A 14,708-nucleotide genomic window follows, 5' to 3' on the forward strand; every position below is an offset into this window, starting at 1 on the left:
GTTGATCTCAGTTGAGTTGCTGTTGAAAGTTAGAGGCTACTGGCCAGTTGTTTCAACCTGGTACAGAACTAATTCACGTAAGAACACTCCCGGAAATTTAATGAAAAGTCGTGACTGGTGAAGCTTAGACAAACCAGGAAAAAAAAGATACTACAAATGGAACTCCATGATCGTGGAGATATATTTCAAATTGATTAAAGTAGGGACTGTACATCAGACTCAGAGGTTCTAATATTTAAGCATTTACTGTGAGGCCTGAAGTCCAGGGTTCGATCCATGACGTGTGTGTGGGTGCGCAGTGATGAGGAGTCTTATATTCTGACGAAACAGCTGTCCGGCAGTCTAATTTTCAATGTTATCGTCAGAGATCGAACGGTGATGAAAAATATCTCCAAATTAAACCAAGCTTCACAATATCTTTCAATGAGATCTAATTCTACTCGGATTTAATACATTTCAGTACCCCAAGTACAAGCTGGTGCACTTGGGATTTCACAATTAAACATTTTACTGATACTAATCGACTGCACAAAACTGAAGTGGTAAGGGCAATGTTTGAGCCTTCAAACCGTGGACATTGAATGCTTAATCCTTTGAAAACATTAAGTTACCACCGACCTAAAGTAAATTATACGTGGAATATAAGAAAGAAACTATTACAACTGTGAATTTATTTAGTTAATACGCACACACACACTAACCTGGGCATACGGCATGGATCCTGATTCAAACCAACAGTCAAATACTTCAGAAACGCGATGTAAAACACCTCGTCCAGTTGATGATGGGATAGTGATTGGGTCAACACTAATGAAATATTCGGAAAGAGTAAAAGAGATAATAATACAAAACATAATTATCAAGCGTCTGAAAGATATATGCATTCGCTACAACCAATGATGAATCAAACAGAATATATATATACTCCTTTTTATAACAAGCAAAACTTACAATTCTTTGTGTAAATCCGTAACCTCTACACCAGATAACAGTTTCAATTCTCCAATAGAACCAATACAAACCACTTCTTCCATATCATCACTTGTCCATATTGGTATTGGTGTACCCCAGAAACGATTTCTAGACACAGCCCAATCACGTGCATCACGTAGCCAATTAGCGAATCTACCTTCACGTACAAAATCCGGTACCCTTGTTTTGTTATAATATGGTATGAAAGTCGAAAGCATAAATTATACAATATGGGAAAATAATAATTTGACATTTGTAAAACAAATATCGTCAAATTATACAGACTTTTAAGTGATGGCATTTTGGTGGTCCTCTAGCAATAATGCAAAGGCACAACATACAATTTGTCTGGTTATGCCCTATTTTAATCGCCCGCCATGCCCAATAAGTAGTATGGGGATAGTCCAATCAGAATCAAGAAGACTTTGCACAAAACTAAAAAACGAATGACTATCTGCTATCACATAAAATAGGTATCAGAAATAACATTGTATACACCTCAGAATGTTTAAAATGATGACGAAATATTGTTGTTTATTATTATAAAGTAAAAATGTTCATGTTAATTGCATCAAATGCCCAACTATTTCTATGTGGATTGAATGTAACACATGAATCAACCATATCCCTAAACCTAAACTCTAACCAGGAACAATATGGTGGCACTTAAGACACTATTAGCATCCTTATGAAGGTTTGAGAAGATGGATGTTATATAGCCATATGGATGAATCTGTTTTTTTCCGATTTACACGTAGACAAAACCTATACACAACTTTAATAGATTCATGTAACATCTATTTGAACCTGGCAGTAGTATTGTTTGTTTGTTTGTTTTTTCAGAAGTTATTCATACGACATTTTGATTGGCTAATTGTGGGGTTGCAATTTGGTTGCTGTAATTTCAAGCATCTTTAAAGTTTATCTCTCAATAAAACTAGAAACCATATATTGAAAGAGTAATAAACAAATGTAGAGAATGACTATATTGAATTGCACAGAAGAAAAAAAAAAGAATTTGGATGGACATTAAACACATTCTAATAGAAAAATCAAAGGTGAATCAGTGTGTACACACACATACCATAGACATTTTTCATTGTTAGCCAACAGTCGATCAATCATTTGTTCAACACGAATAAACCAAGTAGGAATAGCTTTGTATATTAATGGAGTATCTGACCTAAGAAAAGACAGAAAATAAATAGTTCAAATTAAATCTGAAATTAGTTACATGACAGTTATGTTACATAGCAACAATATAGATTTGTTATTCAGGCGACAATATACAACCTAATATATATCATTTTTGGAAGATCAAAGAAATATACGTTTAGATGGTTGCAGGTAGTTGGCAGGTAACCCTGTTTGATCTAGATATCATCCTAACTGGTATTCATTAGCAAAGTGTAGCTACAATGTCCGGCATTTTAACCGGGTCAGTGGATATGAAGGATCTACCTAGGAGAGTTGGAAAACCTTGATTCCAAACCAATGACACACATGGGTTCCAGTATCGTGAGGGAACAAGTGGTATATGAACATATCGTTGGTCACCGACTACCATTGGGGCAGTACAAAAAAAATACTAAATAAGCATGACTGGTCATTACTCAGATTATTAAATAGATCATGAGTTCTAATTAACAGTCAAAGATGAGTAGACAGATTTAAGGTAAGTACATGTTCTTAAAATACACAATATACATTTAAGATTGTAAATTTATTTGTTAATTTCACTTGGTATTGTTTGTTTGAATCTTCCTATTGATGTTTAGGACTCCAATTGATCAGTTTTTTATTGGTATATGTGTATCCTGTGAGGATTGCCTCGATATCGCCTTAAATCATAAGCATTATAAGCATAGATGACTGGTGGCTAGCAGTGGAATCCGAAACGCGCGTTTCTTCCTACTTGTGTAAACACCAACTCTGGGAGGCAGGTACATCCAGCTGATGAGTACCAAGCAAAAAGAAACGCGCGTTCTGGATCCCACTGCTAGCCATCAACCACCTTTTTTTATTTGTTAATGTTGAAATGACCATTATACGGTGTCGATTTGTGGACTATTATATTTTGAAAGATAAATGTAACGTACGATAACAGGACTAACAATATAATTGATCATTATAATAACAAATACGTCAAAAATGTTCAGTAAGAGATTATTTATCGCATGAAATAAGACGTATTGAGTATCAGGGAGTTAATTTTCAAAAAATGATGTCATTCGACGAATATGATAATTATTCTATAAGAAACATGAGACGATTACTGATAATATATTTATCTTATAATTCAAATATACTTGAAAATATATGTGGATTGGTGTCACTTTAAATTTTCCTCCCCGCTTTAAAATAAATGCCTAGAATAATTGTACTACTCACAACAGTCGTTTATTTATTTATTTATTTAAACACATAAATATTAGTACAAGGAGGCACCAGATATATATGCGCCACACAAATCTCACCTGATCTGTGTGAGGGTTGTGATACTGCCCGGCTGCCAAACCGAAGCAGGTGGTTTCCTTAGGGGGCCACTCCCGGAGCCTTCGACCTAAAGATCTGATCCACAAGGTAGTGGAGCATCGTGAGGAGATGCAGTCCCATGGTAGCCGGTGATCAACGATTGATTCGTACGCCATTTGTTCCCTCAGGATACTGGAGCCCATGTGCACCATTGGTTTGGAATCACGTTTTCCAACTCCCCTAGGTGGACCCTCCGTGTCCATCAACCCGGTCACAGCACCGGACATTCGCTTTTCGTCCTCTCAATTTCGTAAACAACAGTAATGCCACGAGAAAGCAGTGAGTAGGACTTCCCTGGCAGTGACTTTATACGCGTGGCCATTTGAGAGCATTTAGAGAGGGAGAGCAGACTCTCCCCACTCTCGGCCGTACCAGGTCGTTTGGGGGCCAACAGTCGTTTAAAGATAAGCTGTCGATGGAAAGACAGTACGTCCCGGGTTCGGATAGTTTAACGGGAGATGATAAGTGAAAGATTCTCACGAGTACATGTTATTAGTGAAGATTTGACTTGACCATCCGAGGGAGGCACATACGCCATTGATTGAGAATCTGTCCCAATCTCCTGAAAGATACATTTATTTGAATGAATACATTTGTGCATATATTTTGATCTGGGTTGGCTAATAACAACCTCCCACCAACTCTTGATTTTCTCACTTGAGAGACAGATTGCCTTAACATATAGGAAGCTTTTATTTTAGTATCAGAATGGACAGCTAAACACGAAAAATATGCAGTGGTCAAGTGATGGTTGATCACGGGACTGAGTGATTGATATGAGCCCATAGTCGAACTGGTATCAGATTATATACATCCCCAGTAGAGTAGATTTTATCTTACAGAAGAACAACATGCTTATCCACAACAGATCGCACATATTTGGAACTAATGGAAGTAGAAACTATAGAATTCTCCGAGTGATTAATGTATGATTCTCCAAATAAACTTGACATAGTACTCAAACCATTTGCTAACTTTATTCTTGATCATGAAAATGGAATCACACTTAATGCCCTGGTACAGGAGACATGAAGATCGTTAGAGTCCCAAGAGCATAGACCTTTAATCAGGGCATTTTAATTAGACATTTATCGAGTAAATCCTGGAAATACTAGGCTGTTATTTATATTGAGAAAGAATTGGAGCACCACTGACCTATAAACATATATTTGGAAGTTAGAAAGTTGTGGCGTTAGCTGACTCAACATCTGGGATAAACTGTCAAAAACACTGAAACAGGATGAACATTATGTTCCACAGCGATAAACTAATGCTCATCGGATGTTAACTGAAATGTTTATTGACGAGCATCATCAATTCTAATTAATCACTTGATTACAATGTGAAAAATTCAAAATCTAATGTAGATTCACAAACTCAAATACCACGATCATGTAGTAGTGTGATAAACGAACCGCACAATGTGAATAACTAGTAGTTGTCATCCTCTGTTTAACTAGTACAAATTTAAACTATTCCGCTCCCCTAAATAGTTAATACTTTATCACTTTACTTACTTTCAACTTGTAAAGATAAATAAAACGAATAAATTACTTACCTCCAACAAAATGGATAACTGTGAGTAATTGTACTTTGATGTACTAACTTGCCATGTTTTTTCAAATTCTGACAAATAAACTTATCCGCATCTTTTACATACATCCCAGCAAAATCCTTAATTTCATCAGTGAATCGACCGTTTGGATTTACAGGACAAATCATCGGTGTATCTTTCCCAACAATACCGTTTCTCAGACACACACGAAAATCATCCTGATAAATATTGGAGAGAAGAAAAAAACAAACGAGAATATTCATTATCGATAGATTGATATGTAGCTATAAAAAAATTATACAGTTCAACAACCAAATTTATACAAATTAGTTGCCTTGACTGAAGGCAATGTAATACGTCCAAAATAGGTAGTGTCAAATAACTAAAACTCAAGTGTTCAAATTACTGAATAAATCAGTTATCATATTTCACAGTACAATATCTTCAGCAATATATATAATAAAAAACAGACATGATTCATCGACCTGATTTATATTTCAGTACTCGTTTGGTGTGAGTACGAGAACATGGTTCCATCATAGCTAGAAACAGATTAGAAGAACGTAAACTAGAGTTCAATTAGAGAGCGGCATTCTCAGTCCACAAACTGTAAGATCTTACTTGCATATATTTGCGCGTAAATATGTGGAAATTCCTACTTATTAACATCTCATTCATACATTTCATGTAGCATCATTTCGTTATTTCTCTTCATATGTAAAGTTACTTCTCTAAATCTCTGCATTCACATGATTTATGTTCATCTTCTGATTTGTTTAAAGTTTATTATTATTATTTATAAGAACTTTCGTCTAAATTAGTGCGAATAGTTTCTCAGTATTTGGGCGCCGAGTTGATGTAAGACATTCAATAGGAATAATATATTTGTAAAATCTCAGCGAATGAATTTGAAGTAAATCCAACGTTTCACCTAGCAATCTGGCCCAAGCTTTTTCAAGGAAACTTCGCTATTTTACTACCGCTCAATGCCTGTGTCAGACGGACATTTGATTCCTCCTTAACTCAGGCAACTTCAAGCCGTCTGTCCTTATCAAAACTGTACTGACAGTACTACCTAGAAGAGTATTATTAATAAATTTCTTGTCTCCAAACATTAATCGAATAGGTATCATCCCCAAATGTACATTGTTGGAGAGAGACTTAGCGAATGCGTGTTAGTTTCATCTTTTGTACCTCTTACTTGCGTGTCACTATGTAACAAGTGATAATACTTGTCAATACACTCCTTACTGGTACAACGACTAGCCTAATACCATTGTCTAAGACCGATGAACCAAAGACCCTTAGCCTCCACTTGTGACTTTCGAACCTTCATCATCAAAGCAACAAAACGTGAAAATAGATGAACGACACGATTGCTATAACACACACGGTATGTAGAACTAGCAACGGAACATCCCTGGTGTGCAGATTGTACATAACAATCTACCTTAATATTGTGTGCCTTTCAAGTAGTGCTACTAACTGTTTAAAACGACTACACGCAGCTCTAGCTCAGGATGTCACTGAACTTACATTGAATGCGGTAATAGCCTTATAACTATTTTCAATGTTACTATGGTCAATTTTAGATTCAGTTCCATCCATCATTTTCAATATAAACTTTCCTTCACGCGTGATTAGCATCGCAAACACCAGATGCTAATCATTTGATAAGAACAATGAGTGTTCTCCACGCAGAAGTATGGGGACCGTTAAATAGAAAAAAAATTAATTCAATAGCGCCAATCAACATTTTAATTGATGCTGGTGAATGTAAAAAATCAAGTAACAACTTTAAAAATGACTAGAAATAGTCTATTTAGTTTTCGAGCTATATATATATATATATATATATATATATATGACAGCTGTACTGATTTTGCGGAAGAAACGTAACAATCTAGGGGTTTAAGTGATCAATCAACTAGATATATCAAATTAACGTTACAAACAGAAGTATGATTTTGAAAAAAAGGTCAATTACATCATACTCACCTCACCAAAATAGGGAGCTTGGTGTACAACACCAGTACCAACATCTTCTGTTACATAAGTATCGCACAAAATACGAAATGCACCTCGTTCCTTTTTAAGCTATAACATTCCCAAGATAAATTTTCAAAAAAAATCAAGATTAAAATATGTAGGACTATATGTAATAAAATATTAACAATGTCAGTTAACTATGGACTATTAGAGCAGAATAAATAGCCGATAAAAGAAATGCTTATGTGTTCTCACAGACTTGGACGTCACTAAAAACTAAATCCATGCACTTCATTATTGTTAGATGCATGTTGTAATAAGGAATTCGGGTTTAGATAGCAAATCAGAGTTCAAATAGTAACTACAGTCGCACACTATTGTGGATTAGTGGCTTAGTCGTTAAGGAGTTCAACTTTGGGATACTGAGTCCCAGGTTCAAACTACAGTCCACCTAATTCGATTTACGTAAACAAGTAGTATCAATGGCTCTTGTATTTACAGTATTGATCGAGTAAACGAGTGAGCGAGTAAATTATTACGCCGCTGTGTACTTTCATGCAATTTAACAGCACAAGTGACTACATATACACTAAGGTGTATTATTATTCTTGAATCCTAAGCTCCATAAAAACCGGAAAAAACATAGAGTGATATAGCTACCACTGTGCTTGATGACTGAGGGATTGAAAATACATGGGTACTTGTAAAGGGATTATACATGGTTTTCAAAGTCATCCAACAAAATAAAACAATCCAACTTTTTGTCTAAATAAGGGATTTAAAACTCGTTTCAGTCAATTCTTTTTATACACTTTTGATAGATAAAAACGAATATAACATCTGTGTGCTCATTTTGGCTGTTTTACAACCTCGAATCAATAACCTTTACAGTTGTTTATAAACATCAGGTTAACAGTCAGAGACATAAGTGAGTCGTGATCCCATGCATTACCCAAGAAGTATTTTAGCCATACTTTTACGTTAGATAGCATGAGAACTACATCAAAAGGATGAAACCTAAAATGAGTTATTACAAGAATTCAACTTACATGTATGAAGTAACTGAATGGTGGTTGATATGTTAGGCCCTCCATGGATCTTCCTTTGAAACTACAGTTAGAAAATAACAGCAAGAAGAAGTTACTTTTTGTCAGTACTGAAACGATTGACAACGATTGAAGAAACTTTTACACGCTATTAGGAAGTGACATAAACATGGTTGATATGCTTACGTCGAGTAGTATTACGTTTGTTTCTTTCCTTGCACACAAACAGAATAATATCCACCAAATCATCGAATTCACATGATAAATAGTGAATAACAAGAAGACTGATCTTAGAGGATTGAATGAGTAATAATACTTAGTTCTTGTATGTTATATTTATATTTTATTTTAACATAAACATTGGTACAAGAACGGACCAAGTACATATGCGCCACACAAAATACTCGATTTGTGTGAGGGCTCGAATACTATTAGGGCACCCAAACCGAAGTAGATGGTTTTTTTAGGGAACCACACCCTGAGCCTTTGACCTAAGGGTCTAATCCACAAGGCAGTGGAGCAACATTAGGAGATGTATTCCCATGGTAGTTGGTGACCAACAATAGGTTCATATACTATTTGTTCGCTCATGATACTAGAACCGATGAGTATCATCGGTTTGGAATCAAGGTTTTCCAACTCTCCTAGATAGATCCTCCATATCCACCAACCCGGTTAAAGCGCCCGACATTCGTTTTCGTCCTCCCAATTTCGCAAACAGCAACCTTGTCGCGAGGAATGAGGGAGCAGAACTCCCTTGACAGTGGCTGTATACGCGTGGCCATGTGAAAGCGTTTCGAGAGGGAGAGCGGACTATCCCCACTCTCGGCCGTACCAGGGCATTTGGGGGGCGGTCCAATGTTACAAATGAATCACTAGAGTTCTAACAACATTGTCATCATACTAAAACATATATCTTAAGTGTTTTATGATCAACTGGCAAAGCATAATGACAACTATTACAGAAACTGTTGCAAAGAGAATACAAGTATTATTTGACAAAGTAGGACTTAACTAGAACATTACGTTGTATATCATCATTTAGAAAACATAATTACTGTGACAATAAAAACATCACCAATTTTGAATTATTAAACCCTCAAAGTAATTAGTCCTATGGTGATGCAAAGTTATCACAAAATCCTGCTATCGGTAAAACTTCCAAATTGAAATAAAACGTCTGAAAAAAACTGATACAGTAGTACTTTATGAAAATTTCCAACCGATTTTGATTTAGTCATTTTGCAACAGTTTAGTGCCAAGTGTATGGAAGACATAAAAAAGAAAACTACATTAGCAAAAGTCATAGCGACCGAAACTAAATAACTCCCACATTTTACCCGGTAATCTAAATAGTTTTTCTTTAGGGAAATGATCAAAATTATCAGAGATATTAAAGGTAATTCTGTACTAAATGCTTGTTTAATCAACACGTGCACATGAGCGGACAAGCAGTAAGTACACAAACGATTATTAAATTACTTACCCTCGATAATTCAGATTATTCCCTTGAAGAAGCGCGGACCAGATTACGGAATGAAACGTTGGGGTTTTTAATTTCGGTCTCTAAGATTATTATCAACGTAGTACTCTTAAGGTGTATTAGTTTATAAAGCGTTTAAAAGTAGGAAGATAAAATATCCAGGACTTACGTATCTAATACTTTGTATTCACTTTCTTGCTTATACAGTGATGTAAGACGAGCCTTCATCATAATGAATTTTCGATTTTTGGATGTATCTGATCAAGGGAAAAAATGTAGATAAACCATTGTTAATTCGAAACGAGTGCACACTGAAAGTTGTTCGCGTTGTTACCGACGTACTGCTAAAAAACTGAAACATCTCTAAATAAAGAATAACAAGAGATACCAATACAAAACCTTATACAAATGTGCTTAACTTTAAGTTCCCACATCTTTTAACAACATTGAAAGGAGAGTGAATGAGTGAAAAGGTTAAACAAGAAGCAAAGAAAAGAGTAAAGTGATAAACAGTAAGTATACTTAGCAATCGTCGAAAATCTTAACGATATGATTGGCTTGAGCTTCATTAACAATTACATTAGATGCTAATAGCACAGTTATGGGTCTAAGAACTCTATTCCTTTCAATTTGTGCGTCGTTAAACTGTGGGGCATAAAAACCATATTGATGAGTGTAAGAATATTGATGGTAGAAAAAAATTTCACTATGTATTCTAACAAAGATAATAGTTACTTCGACATCATTTGCGAATAAATTAACTTATTACTTACCCAAAATCTTAACATATTCTTTGTCAGGATGCATGCACAGAGCAAGGTTGCTAACAAGAGTCCAAGGAGTTGTTGTCCAAGCTATCATTGAAGTTTCAGGATCATTGTCCAGCGGGAAGCTAACAATAACTTTTTAAGTATTTAATGAGAAATAATAAGTTACCAGAGGGATCTTGAACGTCTTTATAGTTTTGTCCTGCCTCAAAGTTTGAAAGAGGGGTTGAGCATGCAGTTGAGAACGGCATTACTTTCAGACCACGGTACACCAAACCCTTATCATACAGCTGTTTAAAAACCCACCAAACAGACTCCATAAACCACGGATACATAGTCCTGTAGTCATTTTCAAAATCAATCCAGCGACCCAGACGGTTTGTTACTTTCTACACATAAGCTCCCAATACAAAAACTTACTTCCCACTGAGAACTGTAACGCATGACAATAGCTCGACACTTATTGTTGTAGCAGGCTACTCCCATCTTTTCTACATCGTGAGGGCCCGTAATTCCAAGCTCTTTGTCAACTTCGTACTCCTTTTAAATAAAATCAAAAGGGTTAACTAACCACAGGTAATCCATGACAGTCCCATCCAAACCTTCGTTCAACATGATAACCTCTCTGATGAGCATAACGTGTTATGATATCCTTTATTGTCCCAGCTAACAGATGACCATAATGTGGCAAACCTGTGGCGAATGGCGGGCCATCATAAAATGTGAACCTTAAATATAAAACAAAATGCTGAGTTGAAGAAGCATTGAAATATTATAACACCCCGAATATAACTTCACAAAATGATTACCGTCGTTTCCCGAAGGAGTGTTTTAAAGATGTTTTGAACGTATCGTGACTTTTCCAAAAGTCAAGAATCCTTGTTTCTTCCCCTGGTATGTCTACTAAGGAAGGCAACTGCGACTTGAGGTCGGAAAACCCAACACCACTTCGTTGTACCATGCTTGCTGGGGGTAACGCAGCAGTTAAACGTGGTTACTAGTGTCCAGTGTCCAATACGTTGACTGTGAGAAATAGCAGATAAACGTGATATTTTCTTCTTTGAGTTGATTTGAACAAATGTAAGTCCGTTGAGCTCAGTTTATTAAACCCGTATTATCATCTTTCAACTGATACTTTGTCATTTCAGTCTCCTGGAAAATCGAAAAGTAATTTAGGTTTGCGTGCTTAAGTACTATCCTCTATAGACTGATTTCATGTCCCACTGGACTAACAACAAAGTTTAAACCTTAAAAAACTATTTTGTAACGTGAAGAGATCGGTAGTAATAAATTTTTTGAATTATCACCAAATTCGAAAGTTCTGTAATCCTTCAGAACCAGAAATTATTTTTCCAGAAGATGGCCGATATAGTGACACATTCTAAACAAACCATGACTTTGATTCACTTTGAAAAGTATCCTTGAGGTTGATCGCTTTTGTAAAACATTTTTCATGAGCGTTTCAAGTTTGTACCTTCAAAATGCACATCCGAAAACTGTCCAACAAAGTTATTTCAAAGTGAGTGCATACAAATCTGTAGGTATGATACTCTGTATTTGGTTCGGTCTATCAGTTTGCCTCAACTTAAATCTTCATTCCATCTTATCTTCAAGTTCAGGAAAACGCAATCTAAGGCAAGCCGGAAAGAAAACATGCACACAGCTGAAGATACCACAGCTATTGTAGTTTGACAACACCTAACCAGTAAAATCTATAATCGAATCGCGACCACCCATTGAAATCAAAAGTCAGAAGCGAAGAGATTGAAGATATATTTGATGGATTATCAATATTTCGAGGAGTGACTGATCTTATATAGCTAGTGATCGCAGGAGACGTTGAGCACGCCGTTCCAAACCGTGATCCAGTGCGGATGCATGACCGAGCGCCTACAGCTAAATGAGTCGATTAAAACTAATGTGGTCAGCATCCAATGTTGAACTCTTACAGAGCTATTTATTTTAGGAGTTTATGTACAGCTACACAGCGAAGGCTTGGGGTATTCTTCATGTCAACCCTGGTTATAGTTTTCAGAAGTGGGATCTCCATTCCGCTACTTTACTATCTTCCAAACAGCTCTCTACCTAATAACTTTTTTCATACGCGTGTCAATTTTCTTCTTCATTCGGATTGTATATTTCATGTGTAAAAGCTATCGCTCCATATCTGATTTTCACGCTTATCACCATCTGATTGTTAAGTAAACTCAAAGAATCCTTACCTTTACTAATGACAGAATTATCTTGTAGTATCAGTTTATATGTTAAGCCCATGCACTTTATTCTAGCTACTGGCCAAGCCAATTCGCCTGTCATGAGTCATATTTTGATCTTGTTAATTATTCGCTTATTAACCTTGACTATATTTTTATATGAGCGTATATGTGTACCCTTCGTATCCTATTCGTCATATGTCTGTCATTCATTTTTGTCTGACTATAAATGTTGAGTAATGCTTGCTCATAGCGAGTTGACTTCCCAGCCATCTCCAATACTCATTATCTTTCGCTTCGCTCTCGAGTTGGCTTCCCAGCCATCTCCACTATGCGTCATCTTTGCTTCGCTCGCTTACACTTGCTCATGTGCCCACAGCTTTCTGATCTGCATCATTTATCAATAAAAATGTTGTTGCCACTTCCTTTTGCCTTCTGATTTTATACACCGCTAAGATTGGTATAATAACGGTTATCGAAGTGAACTATTATTGAAGCACGGCACTACAATCTTCTCTTTCACTAGAGACTACTTCTATTCCAAATATAAATAGTTATTGAGAGTGGGCGTTTTTTTCTAACTAAAGAAGAATGACGAATGCATCACATTCTACTTAAAAACTTGATAAAACTAATTTCTTCGTCTTGTCTCTACGATGTAATTTGCTGAGCCTACTTGTCAATAAATGTTGACATAGCGAACTGCTGTATGTTGATGAAGCCCTAAGTGGAAATTTTGACTAACTTATGAAAATATTTGACAAAAACCAGAAAATATGGAGTAGGAGTTTGAGCTACAGTAATGCGACTTACAAACTGATGTATTTTGGAATCTGTATAGCCTCTAGTGAAAGTTGAACATTCTTCTTTTGCTATAAGTAATTTGAAAATACCATGACTGCGTCTGGTACTGTTTCAATCAAAAGGATTGTAAATATGAATCGTACAAAGTACATTAACGTGTAGTACCTCTGGGGTATACAGCCCACATATTTATTTACACAACCGAATCAGATATATATCATACGCATGAAATGTCAAATAAGTGATGTGTCACGGAAACAGTTGAAACTGACAAGTCATGATGTATGGACATGTCACTTCTAATAACCCTGGGCTGAACCTACGGAAAAGCTTGAACACAAAAAAGGCGTGAAGTGCAAAAATAACCCCTCACTCCTCAGCTGATATTTTATGTACGGCAGATGACGGCTAGACTTTAAAATTTCTAGAACCATATTGACTAGTAAAAGCACAGGTTAATATGCGATAAGAAACATGACATGTGACCCTTTGTTTTCTAAATGTTTCTGAGAAACGTCTTTCCATTGATGTTTGGATAAAAATTTGACAAGAAATTTCTCGGCTTCTATCAACCGATTCTTAGAATTACTCATAACTTCCCGAAACTAAAAATAATTTAATAGCCACTGAATTCAGCTAGTGCTTGGCACAAAATTAACACATTCCGCAACAATCCGTAAGGTAGGGAGATACATTATGAAAACCTAAAATTGCAGTCAAATAAATAATAATGATGCTCCTTGTGATTCATAAATTAACTAAGGTTTGAAGCTTTTGTTCAACTATCTCAGTTTCCATCGAAGTTGACCAGTTCATGATCCATGGGCTCTTGGTCCACCTTACTATATAGATTTAGATAACTACTGTATATAACCCACTTAGTCTGTAGAATCGGCCAAGGAACTGAATGTCGTAATGGTCTTCAGTGGTGCTGCTGTGGACGAACACTCAGGTGTGGATAACCAATTTATTGTTTAGTGTAAATGTGCAGTGTTTTCGTAGACTATAAAAACCATACATTAAATACTTCATTTGCACATCTTCCGTCAACTGTCCTGTACAAGCCTCACGATTCTTCCAATTCTATTTTGATTCTAATTGCTTTCCGTTTACCTCTCGCTTTTCTTCAGTCCAGTCTTCTCAAATGTCTTTTGGCAGACATTTCACTTCTGAATGGTGTTACATATCATTTGCATCTATCTATCTATATAATTAGCATACACCACAGTCACATTTAGGCGTGTGCTAATATTAAAAGCCAGATTTCATTCAAAGCAATGATTCATCATCAATTAAATCTCACCATTGACAGGCCTGTAATAAATCATATTCTGAAACTATACA

The 14,708-nt window shown here is 36.0% G+C and overlaps 1 protein-coding gene across 1 annotated transcript in view; it reads right to left on the minus strand.

The window, feature by feature from the left end:
* The window catches only part of Smp_041600 (isoleucine--tRNA ligase), a gene marked incomplete at its 5' end in the record, with an annotated part of 37,437 nt that extends 26,129 nt beyond the window's left edge, over positions 1–11,308 (minus strand). Inside the window, 12 exons of the mRNA XM_018798716.1 lie at positions 702–807; positions 952–1,152; positions 2,057–2,155; positions 5,066–5,280; positions 7,061–7,159; positions 8,101–8,161; positions 9,750–9,837; positions 10,354–10,482; positions 10,517–10,736; positions 10,768–10,887; positions 10,919–11,075; positions 11,157–11,308. Coding sequence (XP_018653630.1) covers positions 702–807; positions 952–1,152; positions 2,057–2,155; positions 5,066–5,280; positions 7,061–7,159; positions 8,101–8,161; positions 9,750–9,837; positions 10,354–10,482; positions 10,517–10,736; positions 10,768–10,887; positions 10,919–11,075; positions 11,157–11,308 — 1,647 coding nt within the window. The remainder of the gene's footprint in view (positions 1–701; positions 808–951; positions 1,153–2,056; positions 2,156–5,065; positions 5,281–7,060; positions 7,160–8,100; positions 8,162–9,749; positions 9,838–10,353; positions 10,483–10,516; positions 10,737–10,767; positions 10,888–10,918; positions 11,076–11,156) is intronic.
* Positions 11,309–14,708: the final 3,400 nt, after the last annotated feature.

Source organism: Schistosoma mansoni, chromosome 7 (assembly GCF_000237925.1).
Source record: "Schistosoma mansoni strain Puerto Rico chromosome 7, complete genome".
NCBI lineage: Eukaryota > Metazoa > Platyhelminthes > Trematoda > Strigeidida > Schistosomatidae > Schistosoma > Schistosoma mansoni.